The 15,092-nt window shown below is 35.1% G+C and overlaps 3 protein-coding genes across 3 annotated transcripts; all 3 read left to right on the top strand.

Annotated features, from left to right (window-relative positions):
* Positions 1–1,497: 1,497 nt before the first annotated feature.
* LOC125386460 (probable peroxisomal acyl-coenzyme A oxidase 1) lies at positions 1,498–1,916 on the top strand. The gene is made up of 2 exons (XM_048412912.1): positions 1,498–1,677; positions 1,770–1,916. Exons 1-2 carry the CDS (start codon positions 1,579–1,581, stop codon positions 1,899–1,901), a joined length of 231 nt encoding a protein of 76 aa, XP_048268869.1. The 5' UTR covers positions 1,498–1,578; the 3' UTR covers positions 1,902–1,916.
* A 547-nt stretch (positions 1,917–2,463) lies between these two features.
* On the top strand, positions 2,464–4,482 carry LOC100649394 (probable peroxisomal acyl-coenzyme A oxidase 1). The gene is made up of 5 exons (XM_020866943.2): positions 2,464–2,546; positions 2,696–2,858; positions 2,931–3,274; positions 3,357–3,612; positions 3,732–4,482. The coding sequence occupies exons 2-5, from the start codon at positions 2,802–2,804 to the stop codon at positions 3,894–3,896; spliced, it is 822 nt and encodes a 273-aa protein (XP_020722602.2). The 5' UTR covers positions 2,464–2,546; positions 2,696–2,801; the 3' UTR covers positions 3,897–4,482.
* A 1,222-nt stretch (positions 4,483–5,704) lies between these two features.
* Positions 5,705–13,299, top strand: LOC100650628 (probable peroxisomal acyl-coenzyme A oxidase 1). Its single transcript, XM_048412902.1, has 11 exons — positions 5,705–5,931; positions 9,730–9,889; positions 10,176–10,344; positions 10,437–10,560; positions 10,642–10,761; positions 10,943–11,058; positions 11,203–11,372; positions 11,520–11,682; positions 11,755–12,098; positions 12,185–12,440; positions 12,559–13,299. The coding sequence occupies exons 1-11, from the start codon at positions 5,802–5,804 to the stop codon at positions 12,817–12,819; spliced, it is 2,013 nt and encodes a 670-aa protein (XP_048268859.1). The 5' UTR covers positions 5,705–5,801; the 3' UTR covers positions 12,820–13,299.
* Positions 13,300–15,092: the final 1,793 nt, after the last annotated feature.

A 15,092-nucleotide genomic window follows, 5' to 3' on the forward strand; every position in this document is an offset into this window, starting at 1 on the left:
GATCCAACTATGTGGAACAGCGAGTCATTCGAGGCAACATAGAAATTCTTCAACGACTCCAATCAAAAACTCTAAGATCCTTAATAGATGCACCCTGGTATGTTAACAACGAAGCAATACATCGCGATCTCAAGATACCCACAGTTAAAGAAGAAATATACAAGTTTAGAAACAGATATAATATAAGAGTTAACAACCACCAAAACCCATCAGTTGCCCAACTACTTGACACGACGGATTAGAACCGCAGAGTAAAAAGAAAATAACCTTTGGATTGAAGCATTAGATTCAACTAGAATCAAACATATTATAAATTCTTATAATCCAAGTTACAGTACCACGTTAGAATAATTTACTTATAATTCTCAAAGACAATTGATTGTAAATAGTCTATCAAAAAGAAAACAAATCTATCCATAGATTTATCCATCCAATACTTTGTTTAAATTGGTATTTTTGTGGCAATTATGTATATGCTTATGATTTTTACTATTTATATATGACATCGAACAATGATAAATTAAATTTAAATTCTTGTTAACGTCTAACGAACAATAAATTATTAAATAAATAAAACATTAAGCAGTAAATTGTATTATTTAATAATTTTCCATAAATTAATTCAGACATTATTCCTTTCAATATTTTCCCAAGTGTTTAATATTTCTTTATTTTGTTATTATATCTCTGATACTATTCCTCATATTTCTACTAGGAGAACTAATAAATTATTAGGACATAAATGTCGTATTTTAAAGTTCAATGTTATTCACACGGAAAAATGCAAATATGATACTTATGAATCACATTGCGGTATTAACAAAGAAAAGACAGAATATATTGCATGTAGAAGGCAATATAATCACCTACAGTTCATGACATTATTATGCAGTATGTAGTACAGTTCGTTTTATTTGTACCATAAACGTGAATATATAATTTGTCCATTTATGATGAGTACTAATAAAAACTATACGCGCGTCTTATTATTTTATTTTATTCTTCCAGTATTTTCATTTCTGTATTAGTTTTTATTATTTTTTTTTCATATCTTATTTTCAGAACAATATTTTTTGGATGATCTGGTGTTAAAAGAAAATGTAGCAATGAAATATAAGAGCCATAAAGAAATATATGAAGATTCTTTATGAATTGCCTGCAATGTTCTTCACAAAGTTAGAAAATTGCAACGCTCAGGAAAAGCAGATATTGATCTTGTTTTGTAAGCATTTTAAAGTTCACCTCAAGAAAACTGTCACGTAACCAAGCAAATTCCAATATTTCTTCTATATGTGAAGAAAAGATATTGCTGGCTTTTTCAGATGAAAAGAAATATGCAAATATTTCCACTTGCTCTCAATGTCGTCGAATAAGAGGATACTTATAATAACTATTAAATTAGTTTTTCTTCTATAATATTTAGATATTCTCTTTCAGTGTTAAAGAATAATAGAAGTTCCTTGGTTATACAATAGCAAAAAGATATCCTCAATGTAGTCTATTTGCAGAAGTATCTTTGGAGGAACACTTGGAACTGCACTATTCGAAGATGGAAATCCATTGCTTCTGCATTATGCCATGTTTCTACCCGCTCTTATGGGACAAGCAAATTCTGAACAGCAAGCATATTGGATAAACAGAGCTTGGGCCGGCGATGTTATAGGAACATATGCTCAGGTAATACGTAAGGGAGAACATTCTTTTTAAATGAGATGGTCACAGATTCTAAAAGTTTCTCAAGTAAATTTAATCTTGCACTTCTGCCTTAGACTGAACTAGGACATGGAACGTTTCTCAGGGGTTTGGAAACTACGGCAACGTACGATCCGGAAACGAAAGAGTTCGTTTCGAATAGTCCAACTTTGACATCCTACAAATGGTGGCCAGGCGGATGTAAGTAGATTGCAATTCTTTAATATAATAATAATGTTCTTTACTAAAACAGTATGATTTATTTACGATTAAAATTTTCAGTGGGCCACACTGCAAATCATGCAATAGTCGTTGTGCAATTATACACCCAGGGAGAATGTAGGGGAATTCATACGTTTGTTGTACAATTAAGAAACGTGGAGACGCATGAACCTTTAAAGGGTACACAAATAAATGTCTTAATCGTTTGTAATTAATTATATATTATATTGGAATGTGTAAAAAAGAGAACAAACTGTTCACATTATCAAACAACAATTATCAAATCAAACAACATCCTTGTTTATAACTTTTTCGGATTTTCATACAAGTGCTGTTAGAAGTGCAATATCATGTGGTGGTTGTGAACTTGAAATGAAAATTATGTCCATAATCCATATAAACAGAACTGTTCATAAATCCCAATTGTCGATAGAGCAAATTGTATAATTACATTTCCTGCTATAGGTACTAGAAGATGGAACATACCTAAAATCTACAAATGATAAGTTAACGTATGGTACGACGGTGTTCGTTCGAGTAGCGTTGCAGAACCTTTTACACTATTTAAGGAAAGCTGTTACTATTGCGGTTAGATACAGCGTAGTAAGACGTCAGGGTCAAATAAATGCGGAGTATGTTCTATTAAAAACAATCTCCAGTAGCATCGACTGCTCTATGTCTCCTTCTTAAAAAATGCCTCCATTGGAAATGTTACTTTTAATTATAATTAAATCTTTCCTGCTGATACCAAATTAGAATTTGTTTTATTCTTTCTTCTTAGACAACCAGAGGTACAGATTCTCGATTACGTAACGCAACAATACAAAATCTTCCCTCATATTGCCACATGTTTCGCAATAAAAGTTACTGCCAGTTGGGTTTGGGATATGTATAATACAGTGCAAAGTCAATTGCACCACTGTGATTATGAAAAACTACCAGAGGTTGGTACTTTTATACCCTTTGTAGTAATATACTTTTCTTCATATTTCTAGCTCTATCAATTTCTTTTGCAGTTGCATTCTTTGTCATGTTGCCTAAAAGCAGTTGTATCTGCAGATACAGCAGCTGGAATAGAGCAACTTCGGTTATCTTGTGGTGGACATGGATACGTGACTGCCAACAATCGGCCAGTACTCTATGGATTTGCGACCTCAGTCTGTACTTACGAAGGGGAAAATACAGTTCTATATTTGCAAACAGCTAGGTACCTCGTAAAATCATGGAAACAAGCTATGGATGGTAAGCCACTGCCAGAATCTGTAGAGTATCTTAACGAAGCAGCGAAAGGAGTAAAGCATTGTCGTTGGAATAACGGTTTGGAATGTCTGATTGATGCTTATGACGCCGTAGCCGCAGGGTATACTGTTTCCGAATACATTAATTATGGCTGAATAATTACATAAACATTCATCAGTATGTTTACGATATTTTTATCGTAGATCAATTTGTTCCGCAGCAGGAAATTTATATCGTAGGATACGTGATGGAGTTTCGATGAAGGAGGCCTGGAACCAAACGAGTATCGAACTAGCTCAGTGTGCGAAAGCTCACGCTCGAGTCTTCATTGTAAAATCATTTGCAAAAGCTATTAAACAGTTAAACTCGAAGTCCGAAGAATTTCGTCAAGTAATGTTTCAACTCTGCGAACCGTATATCGTATATTGGGCTTTGAGAAACGTCGGTAATATTCTGCGGGTAAGTATTGATTTTTTTTCGAAACTAATCACAGAGGACAGCGAAAGAAGAAAAATTTATTACTGGATCTTGTAGGGTAATTTGAATTCAAGAGTGATTCATTTCTTTCTCTTTTTTAGTTTTCTTCTATGCAGAAAGAGCATGCTCAGACACTGCATTCACGCTTGGAATATTTGCTGTTGACAATTCGTCGAATTGCTGTAGGAATCGTTGACGGTTTCGATTTCGATGACCATATTCTTTGTTCGGCTTTGGGTGCTTACGATGGTAATGTTTATGAATGATTGTTTCAAGAAGCCATGAAGAGCCCGCTGAACCGTGAAACTGTGAACATGTCTTTTGAAAAATACTTAAAACCATTTCTTAAGAGTAATTTATAGTGTAATTTTTTTAAAGGAAATATTTAATCATAATTATTATTTCGCATTTGTTTTGTGATGATTGGATCGTTTGGGACATGTTGCATTTACTTGTTATCATAACGTATTGTTTACTTGTTATTATATAATCGATTGTATTGCTTGTTGGGTATTGATTTATAAGATGGAACAACTGTAACATATCATATGAGCAATATCGAAGAAAGATTTACGTGCTGACTTGTCCATTTTACTGAGAGTTTATATGAAACAAGAAAGGAAGGATCGAACGTATTTTTGTATCATTTCTATTCGCTATCATTCCAGGTGTGTAAAAAGAAGCATAGCTGTAATAATTGTGAATAAATGTTGGATAGATATTTTATGTTTATAAAAAGCTTCTTGGAAATATGCGGCCATTTTAAGATGAGATGTCTTAAATATGTTATGGGAAATGGTATTTTCTATACATTTTTTGGAATTAATAAAATAATATTTTAAACTAGAAAAATGTGTATTTTTATTGTTGAACCTATAACGGCTCAAGGAAAATTACATTTTAGAATTGAAAGGTTTTCATATGGCAAAGTATTTATTTATGGAATAGTAGTGGTGACATACATGTAGTATCGTTCCTTATACTGACATACTGCAATTATTGGTCTTGAATTTTGATATATATTCGCTTCGTATGTTACAACCAACGAGTATCGAGTACGTAACACATGTTGTAAAGTATACTTGTAAAGTAGCTATGCATTTCTTTCCTGTAAACAATCATTTAATTCCTTTCTCTTTTCTCTATCGTTATCTCCTAATCGTTATCCTATATCGCTATGTTTCTCAATAATTAAACGCCTCACACGCTTCTTATCGGCACTATCACGTTGCTATCACTTATATTTTTCGCATTTTTCCTTCTTCATAACATTAAGTTATGGTTCTAATTAAATTTTACTTCTATATAAGTTCTTTTATATAAGTTCCATTTTTCGGATTGTCCACTGCCGTGATTGTTTAGAATTTAACCGTTATCTGTTCTATCAAACCTCTGTAGATGTGGCCCGAACACCATAAATTTGAGTCCGAACTTATTACTGAATTAGATTCCTTGAGTCGGAGTGATGTACATGTTTGGTTCAAAATTGTTAGTAACTATTTTCTTTTCTTTGTCACAATATTCCCGGCAAATGAAAAACATCGTTGCGACATTGCAGTGTCAGCCGTCCATCATTCAAATGGATTTAAATTAAGTATGATTATACCTGAAGTTCTGTAATTTCTATACACGCGTACCCGTGAATTTCAGTACAGATATTAAGATCTGAGTATTTGAATATTCGTGTACCCGTGTATCAAGAAATACACGGATTAAAACACGCGAGTATTAGCTACACCTGTATTTTCAGTAAACGTTTAATATCGGAATATCGGTAATTTATGAACACAGTCATTTGAAATTTTTCTAGTGATATATAAAGTATTGTTAGTTAGGAATTATCACAACTAATTATGCCTAATTTTACAACATGAGATTTTAGTTTTACCTGATTACGCATATTTGTATCTGGACTTGGTGTAGAAATGGAAATGGTGAATTCGTAGGTACAAAGGTTAAAGGTATCATACGCGGTAATATTAAAGATGTTCAGTGTAAACAAGGCGCTTATAATCCGAACGTGACGTGGTATCGTATAAATATACATAAATACATGAATATGTATAAAAATCGGGCGTTTGCAAAGAAAATTATCTAGATAGATACGTGCTGCGATAAATTAAACAACCACACTCGTTTGTCAGTGATTAGTGTAAAGTAATCTACACAATATGAAGCAACAGAAAATGGTGGTAAACAAGGATTTACAATATGAACGAAGTAGATGTACGTTCGATCCTGTGGAAGTCACGCATTTTTTCGATGGCAGTGCAGAAAAAACGAGACAACGCCGTGATCGAGGTATAGGTAGTTTTTATTTATCCTCTTAGTTTAACGCCAATTATCAAAAAAATAATTTCAGTTTCTTTCGTTTTCACTGTTGTTAAGAACTGAACAATCTTCGCAAAATTAACATTTTCTTTCCACGAGATCGAAATATAATTGTATATTCCTATTATATTTGTGGAAATATAAATTTTTTTATGTAATTGGCTTATTTGGGTACGCATTAGAAACGTTCTTGGCTTAGAGTTACTATATTTTTCTCACCAAATAGTAATTGATATCGATTTTGAAGGATGTGGATTCCAACAGTTAGAAAACCGTTTTTCATAATAAATTTACAGTATTATAGAGATGGCCAATACTTGAGATGAATGGAAAGAAAATTATTAATCAATGTGGTTGATAATGAAACTAAAAAAATTCTACTGGGTCATGGCCGGATGCTCCACCTTAAATATGCACAGTAAAATAATGCTATATAAAGCCATATTAAAACCAGTGTGGTCCTGCGAAATCGAACTATGTGGAACAGTGAGTGATTCCAGCATAGAAATTTTCCAACGACTCCAATCAAAAACTCTAAAATCCTTAATAGATGCACCCTGGTATGTTACCAACGAAACAATACATCGCGACCTCAAGATACCCACAGTTAAAGAAGAAATATACAAGTTTAGAAACAGATATAATATAAGAGTTAACAACCACCAAAACCCATCAGTACCCAACTACTTGACATGTCGGATCAAAACCGCAGAGTAAAAAGAAAATAACCTTTAGATCGAAGCATTAAATTCAACTGAAATCAAACTTACTATAAATTCTTATAATCCAAGTTACAGTACCACGCCAAAATAATTTACTTATAATTCTCAAAGAGAATTGATTGTAAATAGTCTTACAAAAAAAAAAAAGTGATCGCGGTGATCGGACACTCAAGATACTAATGACAATGGTCTTAGTTACGATAACGAACCCACGGTCAGCGGGGTAACAAAATGTGCCTTCTGCCAAAGTTTAAGTTGTACTCAACTTACTTGTCCACGGTACAAGTATTACTACACTAACTCTTTGTTAGAACGTGGAGTATTCACTGATCGTAAATGTAAGTGTCGTACGTGAGAAAAGCAGATTTCCCGTATCTTGCCGTAGTAGGTGATAGATTCAGGGACTGCTAAGACTAAAACTATTTGTCAGTTTGGAGAACATTTTTTTTTTTCATTTACTAGTATCTTACAGTCAATTCTCTCACTGAGAATTTTGAGTAAGTTACTCTGGCATGGCGCAGTGATATGGCTAATTATTTGTAATATGTTAATACTTATTAACTTATTATATATAAGAATAATTTATAAATAATTATTATAAGTAAGTAAATATTACTTATTAGAAATATCTAGTTGAATCTTGTGCTTAGGTCTAACGGATAATGTTCTTTTAGCCTACGGATCTGTTCTGACGTATTAAGTAATTTAGTAATTAGGGGGTTTCGTGGTTCGTTGACTCTTTTGCTATATCTATTACTATATTTTGTTATTTCTTCTTGGACTGTGGGTATCTTGAGGTTACGATGTATTGCTTCGTTGGTAACATACCGGGGTGTATTTATTAGGGATCTTAGCTTTTCCGATTGGAAGCGTGGAAGTATTTCAATGTTGGAATTACTTGCTGTTCCCCATAGTTGGATTCCCTAGGTTCAGACAGGTTTTATTACGGTCTTATAGAGTGTAATTTTGTTCTGCGTGCTTAGGTTGGAGCGTCGGTCAATGAGCCAGTAAAATTTTTTAAGCTTATCCTTGAGTTGCTTCGATTTGTCTGTGATGTGTTGTTTTCATGTTAATCTCCTGTCCAGAGCCATGGCCAGGTATCTGACTGAGTTCTTGTTGAAAATTGTTATATTGTTAATGGTCACCTGAGGGCAGGTTTGTTTTTGCAGCGTAAAGGTCACATGTGTGGATTTGTTTTCATTAATTTTGAAGCCTCATTTATGAATTTTCCATAGAGTGGAGACATCGCTGTAGAGTGGACGAAGCTATTATCGGGTCTGCGTGGGAAGCTAATAGCGCTGTGTCGTCGGTAAATGTCGCTATAGTTATCTCTGTTGATATTGGTAAATCAGCAGTATAGATGGAGAACATCAGAGGTCCGAGGACACTACCTTGGGGTATGGCAGCTTCTATTGTGGTTGTGCCGTCTAAGTACTTAACAATGAATTGTCTTTTGGTTAGGTAGGACTTTAGGATGGAGTAGCAGGTGTGTGGTAGGATTTTTTTAAGTTTGTATGGAAGCCCTTCATGCCATACTTTGTCGAACGCCCGTTGAATGTCCAGGAATACCGCTGAGCAATATTTTTTCTTTTCTAGGATTTGGCTAATATTGTGTGTTATGCGATGGATTTGTTCTATTGTAGAATGTTGCTTCCGAAAACCGAATTGATGATCTGGCAGTGTTTTCAAATCCTCTAGGAGTGAAAGGAGTCGATTCGTTATTATCCTCTCGAATAGCTTTGACAAAGTAGCTAGAAGACTAATTAGACGATAGGAGCTAGTTTCATATATTGGTTTTCGGAGTTTAGGGATGAGAGTAATCAATGATATTTTCCAGGCCTTGGGATAGTATTCAAGGCGAAGAGTTGCGTTAAAAATTGATCTGATGAATGCAATCCCTTTTATGGGAAGTTCCTTGATTGCTTTATTGCATATTTGATCATGCCTCGATGCTTTCCTGGGATTTAGGCGACGGATTAATTCTATAATTTCTACAGAAGTGAAGGGTTCAATAGAAGGAGACGTTTAGAAGGGAGAGTACAGGTATTCCGTAATATCCGCGGCAATTGTGGAGGAATAAGGTTTAAATACGTTAGATAGGTGATTAGCAAACAGGTTGGCTTTTTCTATAGGGCTATGCGCCCATCCACCTTGCGGACGGCGCATTGGAGGGATTATTTGTGGGGGGCGCGTGAGTTTCCTGGAAGCCTTCCATGGTGAATAGTTGGAGACAGCCGTGGGGGACAAATTGACGAGATAATTTTGAAAACAGTCATTTTTATATTTTTTGATGATTTTGGTTAACTTCCTAGTTGCGTTGTTTAGTTTGCGTTTGTCATCCGGTGTTCTATGGACCTGCCATACTCTTCTTAGTTTACGTTTTTCTACGACACTTCTAATACGTAATGGGGATATTTATGTTTGCTGATAGAACAGCAAACCTTCTTAGTAGGTGTGGAGGAGTGGATATTTATCATTTATATATGACATCAAACAATTATAAATTAAATTTAAATTCTTGCTAACGTCTAATGAACAATAAATTATTAAATAAATAAAACATTAAGGAGTAAATCGTATTACTTAATAATTTTCTATAAATTAATTCATACATTATTCCTTTCAATATCTTCCCAAGTGTTTAATATTTCTACATTTCGTTATTATATCTCTGATACTACTCCTCATATTTCTACCAGGAGAATTAATAAATTACTAGGACATAAATGTTGTATTTTAAAGTTCAATGTTATTCACACGGAAAAATGCAAATATGATATTTATGAATCACATTGCGGTATTAACAAAGAAAAGACAGAATATATTGCATGTAGAAGGCAATATAATCACCTACAGTTCATGACATTATTATGCAGTATGTAGTACAGTTTGTTTTACATGTTTCCTAAGCGTGAATATATAATGTGTCCATTTATGATGAGTACTAATAAAAACTACACGCGCATCTTATTATTTTATTTTATTCTTCCAGTATTTTCATTTCTGTATTACGTTTTATTATTTTTTGTTCATATTTTATTTTCAGAACAATATTTTTTGGATGATCTGGTGTTAAAAGAAAATGTAGCAATGAAATATAAGAGCCATAAAGAAATATACGAAGATAATTTACGAATTTGCTGCCAAGTTCTACACAAAATTAGAGAATTGCAACGCTCAGGAAAAGAAGATATTGATCTTCTTTTGTAAGCATTTTAAAGTTCACCTCAAGGAAACTGTCACGTAACCAAGCAAATTCCAATATTTCTTCTATATGTGAAGAAAAGATATTGCCAGTTTTTTCAGATGAAAAGAAATTTGCAAATATTTCCACTTGCCCCCAATGTCGTCGAATAAGAGGATACTTATAATAACGATTAAATTAGTTTTTCCTCTATAATATTTAGATATTCTCTTTCAGTGTTAAAGAATAATAGAAGTTCCTTGGTTATACAATAGCAAAAAGATATCCTCAATGTAGTCTATTTGCAGAAGTATCTTTGGAGGAACACTTGGGACTGCACTATTCGAAGATGGAAATCCATTGCTTCTGCATTATGCCATGTTTCTACCCGCTCTTATGGGACAAGCAAATTCTGAACAGCAAGCATATTGGATAAACAGAGCTTGGGCCGGCGATGTTATAGGAACATATGCTCAGGTAATACGTAAGGGAGAACATTCTTTTTAAACGAGATGGTCACAGATTCTAAAAGTTTCTCAAGTAAATTTAATCTTGCACTTCTGCCTTAGACTGAACTAGGACATGGAACGTTTCTCAGGGGTTTGGAAACTACGGCAACGTACGATCCGGAAACAAAAGAGTTTGTTTTGAACAGTCCAACTTTGACATCCTACAAATGGTGGCCAGGCGGATGTAAGTAGATTGCAATTCTTTAATATAATAATAATGTTCTTTACTAAAACAGTATGATTTATTTACGATTAAAATTTTCAGTGGGCCACACTGCAAATCATGCAATAGTCGTTGCGCAATTATACACCCAGGGAGAATGTAGGGGAATTCATCCGTTTATTGTACAATTAAGAGACGTGGAGACACATGAACCTTTAAAGGGTACACAATTAAATGTCTTAATCGTTTGTAATTAATTATATATTATATTGGAATGTGTAAAAAAGAGAACAAACTGTTCACATTATCAAACAACAATTATAAACCAAACAACTTCCTTGTTTATAACTTGCTGAACAATAGCTATAGCAAACAGTAAATTTAATCTGTATGTAATTCTTAGGCATTATAATTGGAGAAATTGGTACAAAAATGGGGATGAACGGTGCTAACAATGGCTTTCTCGGATTTCATGACTTTAGGATACCACGGGAGAATATGTTGATGAAGAATTCCAAGGTAAATTTTCATAAAGTTGCTGTAAGAAGTGCAATATCATCTAGTGGTTCTGAACTCGAAAGGAAAATTATCTGCGTAAACAGAACTGTTCTTAAATCCTAATTGTCGATAGAGCAAATTGTATAATTACACTTTCTGTTATAGGTACTAGAAGATGGAACATACGTAAAATCTACAAATGAGAAGTTAACGTATGGTACGATGGTGTTCGTTCGAGTAGCGTTGCTGCAGAACCTCTTACACTATTTAAGGAAAGCTGTTACTATTGCGGTTCGATACAGCGTAGTAAGACGTCAGGGTCAAATAAATGCGGAGTATGTTCTATTAAAAACAATCTCCAGTAACATCGACTGCTCTATGTCTCCTTCTTAAAAAATGCCTCCATTGGAAATGTTACTTTTAATTATAATTAAATCTCTCCTGTTGATACCAAATCAGTATTTGTCATTCTTTCTTTTTAGACAACCAGAGGTACAGATTCTCGATTACGTAACGCAACAGTACAAAATCTTTCCTCATATTGCCACATGTTTCGCAATAAAAGTTACTGCCAGTTGTGTTTGGGATATGTATAATACAGTGCAAAGTCAATTGCACCACTCTGATTATGAAAAACTACCGGAGGTTGGTACTTTTATACCCTTTGTAGTAATATACTTTTCTCCATATTTCTAACTCTATTAATTTATTTTGCAGTTGCATTCTTTGTCATGTTGCCTAAAAGCAATTGTATCTGCAGATACAGCAGCTGGAATAGAGCAGCTTCGGTTATCTTGTGGTGGACATGGATACATGACTGCCAGCAATCTGCCAGGACTTTACGGATTGGCCACTGCAGTCTGTACTTACGAAGGGGAAAATACAGTCCTTCATTTGCAAACAGCTAGGTACCTCATAAAATCATGGAAACAAGCTATGGATGGTGAACCATTGCCAGAATCTGTAGAATATCTTAACGAAGCAGCAAAAGGAGTAAAACATTTTCGTTGGAGTAACGATTTGGAATGTCTGATAGATGCTTATGATGCCGTAGCCGCAGGGTATACTGCTTCGGAAACATTAAATCTTCCTAAATAATTATATAGATATTCATCAGAATGTTTACGATATTCTTATCATTTTGTAGATCTATTCGTTTAGCAGCAGAACATTTGGATCGCAGAATACGTGATGGAGTTCCGACGGAGGAGGCGTGGAACCAAACGAGCATCGAACTAACTCAGTGTTCGGAAGCTCACGCTCGAGGCTTTATTGCAAAAACATTTGCAAAAGCTGTTAAACAGTTAAACTCGAAGTCTGAAGAATTTCGTCAAGTCATGTTTCAACTCTGCGAACTGTATATCGTATATTGGGCTTTGAGAAACGTTGGTAATTTTCTTCGGGTAAGTATTGATTTTTTTCGAAACTAATCACAGAGGACAGCGAAAGAAGACAATTTTTCTACTATATCTTGTAGGGTAATTTGAATTCAGGAGTAATTCATTTCTTTCTCTTTTTTAGTTTTCTTCTATGCAGGAAGAGCATGTTCAGACACTTCATTCACGCTTGGAATATTTGCTGATGACAATTCGTCGAAATGCTGTAGGAATCGTTGACGGTTTCGATTTCAACGACCATATTCTTTGTTCGGCTTTGGGTGCTTACGATGGTAATGTTTATGAACGATTGTTTCAAGAAGCCATGAAGAGTCCTCTGAACCGTGAAACTGTGAACATGTCTTTTGAAAAATACTTAAAACCATTTCTTAAGAGTAATTTATAGTGTAATCTTTTTAAAGGAAATATTTAAGCATAATTATTATTTCGCATTTGTTTTGTGATGATTGGATCGTTTGGGATATGTTGCATTTACTTGTTATCATAACGTATTGTTTATTTGTTATTAAATAATCGATTGTATTGCTTGTTGGGTATTGATTTATAAGATGGAACAACTGTAACATATCATATGAGCAATATCGAAGAAAGATCTACGTGCTGACTTGTCCATCTTACTGAGACTTTGTATTGAACAAGAAAGGATCGAACGTATTTTTGTATCATTTCTATTCGCTATCATTCTAAATGTGTAATTTATACAAAGAAGCATCGCTGTAATAATTGTGAATAAATGTTGGATAGATATTATATATTTATGAAAAGCTTCCTGGAAATATTTTGAGATGAGATGTCTTAAATATGTCATGGGAAATGGTATTTTCTGTTTTTAGAATTAATAAAATAATATTTTGAACTAGAAAAATGTGTATTTTTATTGTTGAACCTGTAACGGCTCAAGGAAAATTACATTTTAGAATTGACAGGTTTTCATATGGCACAGTATTTATTTATGGAATAGAAGTGGTGACATACATGTAGTATTGTTCCTTATATTGAAATACTGGTATTGTCTTTTGGTAACGGGTGCTTTCCTCAGATATAGAATCCATACAGTACCCGGGCCCCCTAGGACCATAGGGGTTGGAGCAAACGCCCAACCATCGCACAAGGCACCCAGTACCTTGCTCCCTGGATTAGCTAAGCCTGCATGGGCTGTCGCTTGTCTCAGGTCGAACGGGGCACATTCTAAGCCCTCCCGTCTCACCAGGACGGTTTCGGAGCAGGTGGGACGCTGCTCATCCGCCGAAGGCCATTCGGTGGAGTCAATCATCTTAACTCGGCCCTCTTGCCAGCATCTTGGCCATCAACCACTGCCACCACGAGTCCATACCCATTAATTGGCCGAGCAGAGGGGTCGCTACTCCCTCCGGGCTGTAACTCGACCGCCCGTGGTACCAACCTTAGTCGTTGGTGAGACTATCTTATAAATGTACGGCCACGTCACTGCCGGCCGGTTAACCGTGCTCGGCAGTTCCAGATGGGACTCACGTAAGCGGGGGCCTCAAGGTACTTTCGTACCCGGGAACTTATCCCGACGGCCCCATCCTTGGCATCAGGATCGTGGGTGCGCTACTACCCAAGGCCACGTAGAGAGAGTGTAACCGTACTTAAACGCCTTACACTCCCGGCGACCTTCCCTGCAGAGTACATAGGGACTCACGTAAGCGGGACGCTTGTCCCGACGGTCCCCCTGGCTGCGGGAACGTGGGTTTGCCAGCCCCCATAGGATCGCAAAAGCGAGCCCTCCCTGCGGGAATACTGACATACTGCAATTATTGTTAATTTCCTATCGCAATGGAAATAATAGTATTTGTACATTAATAAAATGCAATTTGTGAGATTCATTGGTACCGCTGCGGTACCATGGTCATGAATTTTTATATATATTCGCTTCGTATGTTACATCCAACGAGTATCGAGTACGTAATACATCTTGTAAAGTATATTTGTAAAGTAGCTATGCATTTTTTTTCTGTAAACAATCATTTAATTTCTTTTTCTTTTCTCTATCGTTATCTCCTAATCGTTATCCTATATCGCTATGTTTCTCTATAATTAAACGCCTCACACGCTTCTTATCGGCACTATCACGTTGCTATCACATATATTTTTCGCATTTTTCCTTCTTCATAACATTAAGTTATGGTTCTAATTAAATTTTACTTATATATAAGTTCTTTTATATAAGTTCCATTTTTCGGATTGCCCACTGCCGTTATTGTTTATAATTTAACCGTTATCTATCCTATCAAACCTCAATAGATATGGCCTGAACACCATGAGTGTGAGTCCGAACTTATTACTGAATTAGATTCCTTGAGTTGGACTCGTGATGTACATGTTTGGTCCAAAATTGTTAGTAACCGGTTTCTTTTCTTTGTTACAATATTTCCGTCACATGAAAAGCACCGTTCCGACATTGCTGCGTCAGCCGTCCATCATTCAAATGGATTTAAATGAAGCGTGATTGTACCTGAAATTCTGTAATTTCTATACACGCGTACCCATGAATTTTAGTACAGATATTAAGATCTGAGTATTTGAATATTCGTGTACCCGTGTATCAAGAAATACACGGATTAAAACACGCGAGTATTAGCTACACCTGTATTTTCAGTAAACGTTTAATATTGGAATATCGGTAATTTATGAAAA

The sequence above is a fragment of the Bombus terrestris genome, chromosome 15, assembly GCF_910591885.1.
Source record: "Bombus terrestris chromosome 15, iyBomTerr1.2, whole genome shotgun sequence".
In the NCBI taxonomy this organism is placed as follows: domain Eukaryota; kingdom Metazoa; phylum Arthropoda; class Insecta; order Hymenoptera; family Apidae; genus Bombus; species Bombus terrestris.

Coding starts and splice junctions, on each gene's coding strand:
- LOC125386460 (XM_048412912.1), top strand. CDS start 1,579: ATGTTTCTACCCGCTCTTATGGGACAAGCAAATTCTGAACAGCAAGCA. Junction 1,678..1,769: donor TTATAGGAACATATGCTCAG/GTAATACGTAAG, acceptor CTTCTGCCTTAG/ACTGAACTAGGACATGGAAC.
- LOC100649394 (XM_020866943.2), top strand. CDS start 2,802: ATGTATAATACAGTGCAAAGTCAATTGCACCACTGTGATTATGAAAAA. Junction 2,859..2,930: donor ATTATGAAAAACTACCAGAG/GTTGGTACTTTT, acceptor TTTCTTTTGCAG/TTGCATTCTTTGTCATGTTG. Junction 3,275..3,356: donor TATGACGCCGTAGCCGCAGG/GTATACTGTTTC, acceptor TTTTTATCGTAG/ATCAATTTGTTCCGCAGCAG.
- LOC100650628 (XM_048412902.1), top strand. CDS start 5,802: ATGAAGCAACAGAAAATGGTGGTAAACAAGGATTTACAATATGAACGA. Junction 11,059..11,202: donor TGTTGATGAAGAATTCCAAG/GTAAATTTTCAT, acceptor TTTCTGTTATAG/GTACTAGAAGATGGAACATA. Junction 11,683..11,754: donor ATTATGAAAAACTACCGGAG/GTTGGTACTTTT, acceptor TTTATTTTGCAG/TTGCATTCTTTGTCATGTTG.